This window comes from Phytophthora infestans, genomic scaffold (assembly GCF_000142945.1).
Source record: "Phytophthora infestans T30-4 supercont1.5 genomic scaffold, whole genome shotgun sequence".
NCBI classification, from domain to species: Eukaryota; Oomycota; class Peronosporomycetes; order Peronosporales; family Peronosporaceae; genus Phytophthora; species Phytophthora infestans.
Genome location: NW_003303754.1, coordinates 1628961 through 1635047, shown reverse-complemented (window position 1 = coordinate 1635047; position 6087 = coordinate 1628961). Strand labels below are relative to the sequence as shown.

Here is a 6087-nt window from a genome sequence, read left to right as displayed (position 1 = left end):
CAGTCTTATATCGTCCCAAAAGAGGGATGGACCAATCAGCGATCTAGTTTGCGGGATATTGGGATGACCTGTAGGGTTGACACCCCTTCTCGTCCCACTGGGACGTTGTGTGGCACGGTCTCATCTCAAATCCAATCGTCTATATTCCACAGCAGCACACACCGCCGACACGAGCCACCTGTCTATAACACCGGGTTGGAAGTCCTGCGGATTCTCGAAATTGCAGGCATCCCATCCCGCTATTGTGGGCAGATATAAGACCGAGCCTTAGCGCCAACTTGAGGGTCTTTCGCCCTAATCGAACACTTAGTATCATCTTCTACCGTATCTTGCTTTGAAACCAGCGAATATCTATGCTGCTGTTGAGCAAATCTGTAGATTTTAGACCAGGTCGCTCGCTAAAACGTTACGGGTCGGTGATACCGGTACCTACAAAGACTACCGGTATTAATACATGTACTGGTGTTCGGCTGACGACGAGATCTTTTGGAAACAATGACTGGCACGACGCGCTGTGCTCAGTGCATGTAGCGGTTAGATTTGTCCTGCTCATAGAAAAACGCCAAGTTGGCGTCGATCGTCGATTGCGATTCGTCTTGGTGGAGCAGCAAGCAAGCGGACTGCGTCTGACCACTGGGTCTCTCCGCAGCGAGCAGCTGTCGTCCATACTTTGTTGGGTCTTGGTTTTTGGTGGGCACAATACATATAGGCATCAAGAGTGCATGTACATGTACATGTATGAAAACATGTTCACTCGCGTAGCCTACAATGCAACAACGTAGGCAGTGTCCTCATCACACTAGGACGGCAACAAGGACACGCTTTGCAATGGTAGAACACAATAAACAAACCATTTTAAACAGGTAATACGATGATACAGAATTCACCTCGCAAGGTCATTATAAATATAGTATATATTAAACAGGTAGGCAGCTACCTGTCGTAATCACTTCCACTGTCCGAAGTTATCTGACCTTCTTCGTGCTCATGCGCTTCCTACCACTTTCCTTGACCAGGTGGCAAGCGTTCCGACTTCCTACTGCATCCACCATTTTCAAAAGTGGCGCGAATGGAGATCTGGGCGCCGTGGGAGACTTCCCGCCAAGTGCGCGAGTTCATAGGGCCTAGGACGACGCAACATGAGCCCATAATACCAGCTCCAGACGACGAACCCCAGATTCTAACAGGCACGTGGATTGGTCCCTTAACATGCGTCCGCGTGGTGCGTCGCTCAAGGCCACACATGTCTGCCTTGCCGCACATTTGGGAGGCCGTCGAGGCCTTTCTGGACTGCTCGCCGAGCTGTACCTTGACGCAGGCCGCTGCGTTTGGATCCATGAGATTGTTGCGCGGTATCTCGGCGCGGTCCGGGGGAATGGTCACGTTGGACGCGTTCTACAAGCAAGCGCAGTTCTCAGGCGCCATGCAGCACGCAGCAGCGCGAGGAGACTTGGAAATGATCCAATGGCTGCTGCATTTCCAGCCTGGAGGCCTCGTAACTCGAGCTGTCGAACAGGCAGCGAGGAACGGACAGCTGCATGTCCTCACGTGGCTGAAAGGACACCACGACCACGTTTTCTGGGGTGCGAATGAGCTCCGATACGCTATTGAAGGGAATCATGTCGAGGTGGCAAGATGGCTACAAGAGAAGACGCGACCACCTACGAAGCTTAGAGCGATGAACTTGGCTGCAGCTAATGGGAACCTCGAGCTGGTACAATGGCTACATGAGGTAAGACACGAAGCTTCGTCTTCTGCTGCTGTGAAAGCAGCGAAAGGAGGATATCTGGAAATGCTCAAGTGGATGGACAAACATTCACTGTGTAAACACCAGGGAGTTCCGGTGGAAGACGCAGCGGCAGGAGGCCACTTGAAGGTTGTGAAATGGCTACATAAATCCGGGGTCGGTATTGCCACTCCGCGAGCAATGAACGCAGCTGCAGCGAATGGTCATCTCGAAGTGATCAAATGGCTTCATCGCAAAGGAAAAGATTATTCATGTACCCATGTTGCAATGGACAATGCAGCCATGAACGGACATTTAGAAATTGTCAAATGGCTACATACTCATCGATCAGAAGGTAGCACAACAGATGCAATCGATGGCGCGGCCAGAAATGGATACCGTGGAGTCGTACAATGGCTACATTCGAATAGAAACGAAGGATGCACGACTCGAGCCATGGACGAGGCTGCTGCTAATGGCCATCTACATACTGTGATGTGGTTAAGCAAATATAGACCAACGAGTGATCGCATCAGTAGCTCTGCCAGCAGCAGCGGCTCACGATCAAGCTCTAGAGGAAGAGGCGGGGGCTGTACCACGAATGCCATGGACAGCGCTGCTCGTGGCAATCATTTGGATGTGGTGAAGTTCCTGCATAGACATCGAGAGGAAGGATGCACAGAACGAGCCATGGATGGCGCTGCTGGCGCTGGCCACGTAACGATGCTCAAATGGCTACATGAACATCGTAGCGAAGGCTGCACAGCTGCAGCGATGGATGAAGCAGCAGCAAATGGGTACATTGAAGTGGTGAAATGGCTACATGACAATCGTGTCGAGGGATGTACAGCACGCGCTATGGATGGAGCTGCAGCAGGCGGACACCTTCGAATTGTCAAATGGCTACATATCAACCGCTCCGAAGGCTGTACAGAGGCTGCGATGGATGGAGCTGCAGCGCACGGTAAGCTCGATACACTGAAATGGCTACATAAAAACCGATCCGAGGGCTGCACCACTGCAGCTATGGACAAAGCTGCAGCTGGTGGACACTTTGAAGTGCTCTTGTTCTTACACACTAAACGTTCAGAGGGCTGCACAATGGACGCAGCAGTCAGTGCAAGTCGCAACGAGCACGTAGAGATTTTGCAGTGGTTTTTCCGCTTCTATCCGCGAATGATTCACCGCGAGAAGGTTATCGTATTTGCCAAGCGGTATAACTACTACCTCATGGATTGGCTACATCGCAATTACCAGACGTCAGGAGAGCGCACAGTGCTGGCAGAAATCAACTCGTCCTTCTACCTGACACCTCCAGAGACGGAGGAACTGACCACATAAAGCTTAAGTGAAGTATCAATAAAATGGAAAATAATAATAAATTGTCAAAAGCTTCAGCGAAAACTTTTTTTGCAGATGGCTCACGTTTTGTAGCTGGTTGCGCAACTTTGCTGAGGTAAGCGTAAGGTTGCAGGATGACAAAGTTTCGCAACCAGTGCACGCCTGAATGAATTTCTTGGATAGGGACCAATTACCGCCTTTAACCCCTTGAGCTCGAGGACTTTTCCGCGCCCCCATCCGACTAAAAAAACTTGTATCACCGGGTAAGGGTTAGCATACAAAACTTAAGCTAATTTTATCGTGTATATTGGAAAGCCGTGCGATTAACCTAGTCGCAGCTGTCAGTTCATCCATTTATCGTGTATCTTTATGATATTGATTGACAGACACTCGATTCTATCGTGTAGCTTGTATGCAACGTGATAAAGCTGGTACAATCGCGTGGTAAAAGAAGGCCTTGTAAGGTCAAAGCCGTGCTACCAAAATACATATGACAGTCGGCTTTGTGATTTCTGAAACTGAGTATACTGAATTCAAATCAAGTACGGACACAACAATCGATTACTTCTCAGTGCGCGATCGCTTTGACGAGTCCAGCTGGCGTGCGGGCGCGAATCTTTCGCTTCCGCGCCTTCTTGGGCAGGAGCGTGCCATCACGCCAAGCTCTGTGCCATATATCGAAGCACGTCATGAGGGCACTGTTGTGCTTGAGTCGAGCCTTGTCACACAAGAATACTCGCCATGCCTTCGGCTTTTTAAACGGGTTTGCCAGCTCGCAATCACTGCAGTAGATCGACGAGTCACCATCACGAGCACCGTCTGTCCCCTTCAACAGAGAACACACTTTGCACACCCTCGTGCGTCGTTTCCGACCCGCCTGGTTGTTGCCAGCCCGCCATTCATCGTTCTGGACAGGAACGGGCCTCGATTACTGTGTCCTGGAACGCACTCTTGAAGGTGTCGTGTCGATCTCTTCGCTGTGAATGAGCCCCTCTCAGTCTTCCTCCCGTAGTTGACACAGCTCCAGATGCAGTTGTTTTTGAAACTTGACGTGGCTGAGCTTACGTAGACCATCCGCGGCGCGTCGAGCATTGTGAACGATGTACGCATTGATAATAGCGAGATCAACGAGTCCGAGGAATAACAACTTGTAGTACTTCTTGTACTTGATGGCGAGCTGCAGCGAGTATCTTGTATACATGTATGTATGTATGTATGTATGTAATAGTTAGAGAGAGTGATAAGCTGTACAAACATCGTAGTAACACTTGCCTCTGTAGGCGGATCTGATCGTGCACATCAACTCCGCCCATAAGGGTTTGGTAATCCTTGAGAACTCGGGGGCAGACAGCTTCAGTCTGTCCTCCAGTCTGCTTGTCACGGCGCACAACGCGGTCAAGATCGACACTTCCGCCAGACGCCAGCATATACACCGCCTTGTTGTCCCACCAGCGCAATGCTCGAAACCCGAGAATCTGCTTGTGCTCTGTGACTTCGAATGTACCACGTTCGATGTGGGCTGAGCGATTCTTGGGTAGCTTTTTCTTCTTTTCACCTTTTTTCTTTTCGCCAACAATCGACACTGGTAGCCCCAATCGATCTGTTTGCACCGTTCCGACCGTGTAAAACCCCATAGTCAGCATCTGCACTGCCAACGCCACCGAAGCACAATACCAGTCTGTAACAATAGGTCTCATAGCTCCAGTTCCTGGGCCATTGACCCCAAACACCTCGCCGAGGTTGCGGACGACTGCTGCTGGGCCCGACTTGTAGTCTGTCAGCGCTCCATTGGCACCTAAGTAAACTTCAAACCTGTCCATATATGTTTGTATTTCGGTTAGCATGTCCGGTACACGTTAAGACAACTTAGACACAAAAAAAACACGAGTGCTCCTGATGGAACACTCCTGACGTATCGAATGCAGTAGGCCGTGATGGAGCAGCACAGCATAAATAGCTTCGTGCCGTACTTGTGAGGTTTATCTTTCATGAAGACTCGCATTCGGTTGAGGCTTGATCGCGACGGTAGCATAGCCTCGTCGAAAGCCATTGTTGGAGGAGGAATGTAGTGGTGCTGGAATCGCCGTGTCAAGGCATCAATAACGGGCCGGATCTTCCAAGCTTTATCAGTTTGAGCACGCTCATCGCTATTGGAGCTGAAAGTGTAGGCTGCGCGATATGTGCATGAAACGATCACGCACCATGAACTGCCCAAAACAGCCCCGTGGAATCGCACCTTCGTCCGTCGTTTTCCAGTGATGCTCGAGCTTTTCCTTGTTTGGGGAAATCGTGCGAGCCGTCAGCAACCCAATAAAAACGCACAGGTCACGGCCAGTGATATCCGCAGTCCTCTCTAGTTCCAGGCGAATTGGCTCACGCTCCTTGGGCCGAAACTTTCGGTGCTTCAACGCGCGTACCACTTGCTTATTGTATTGGCCTTCCACTCTTTCTTCAATATTCTCAGCGAAGTAGGCATTACTTGCGTCGGCAATATCGTCCCAAAGCGTAGGCTGGGCAAAATACAAGAATGCGCATAGCGGTGTGCCTGCGGCTCGCAAGGCTCCCTACGTAGGTCCATACGGTCCGCCATACAAGCGTGGGTAGTCGTCCTGCATTGCAGAGGCAGGTCGAGGTTCATAAGGCTCCATTAAATATTCATACGGTGTCTGCTTCTCTAACGGATGCCAACCGGTCTTCGCCATGCCCCTCAAGAGATCGTTCGACTTGTTACCCGATGCCAGTTGTTCAACCCCTCCCGCTGAATCCAACAGCGAATCATCAAAGAGTAGGTCTGGTTGAGGTGGCCCGTCTTCATCGAGGCCGTCATCGAAGTCATAGTCATCCGACAGTCCATCGGCGTTCCATGCAGTCCCCTCGTCGTCTTCCGCGTCAGAATCAAGCGCAGCTTGCTCCACAGATCCATTTGAATCGTCGACAGCACTGCAAGGTTCTAAAACACAAATATAAACAGTACATACAACTTAGTCCAGCTCCACTATCTTGTATATACGAGCTGATAC

General features: G+C 50.5%; 1 protein-coding gene across 1 annotated transcript; it reads left to right on the top strand.

The window, feature by feature from the left end:
* Positions 1 to 1069: 1069 nt before the first annotated feature.
* PITG_04156 (uncharacterized protein) lies at positions 1070 to 3067 on the top strand (the record flags this gene model as incomplete). Its single annotated transcript, XM_002905809.1, has 3 exons — positions 1070 to 1105; positions 1178 to 2261; positions 2304 to 3067. The coding sequence occupies 3 exons, from the start codon at positions 1070 to 1072 to the stop codon at positions 3065 to 3067; spliced, it is 1884 nt and encodes a 627-aa protein (XP_002905855.1).
* Between the last annotated feature and the right edge of the window lie 3020 nt (positions 3068 to 6087).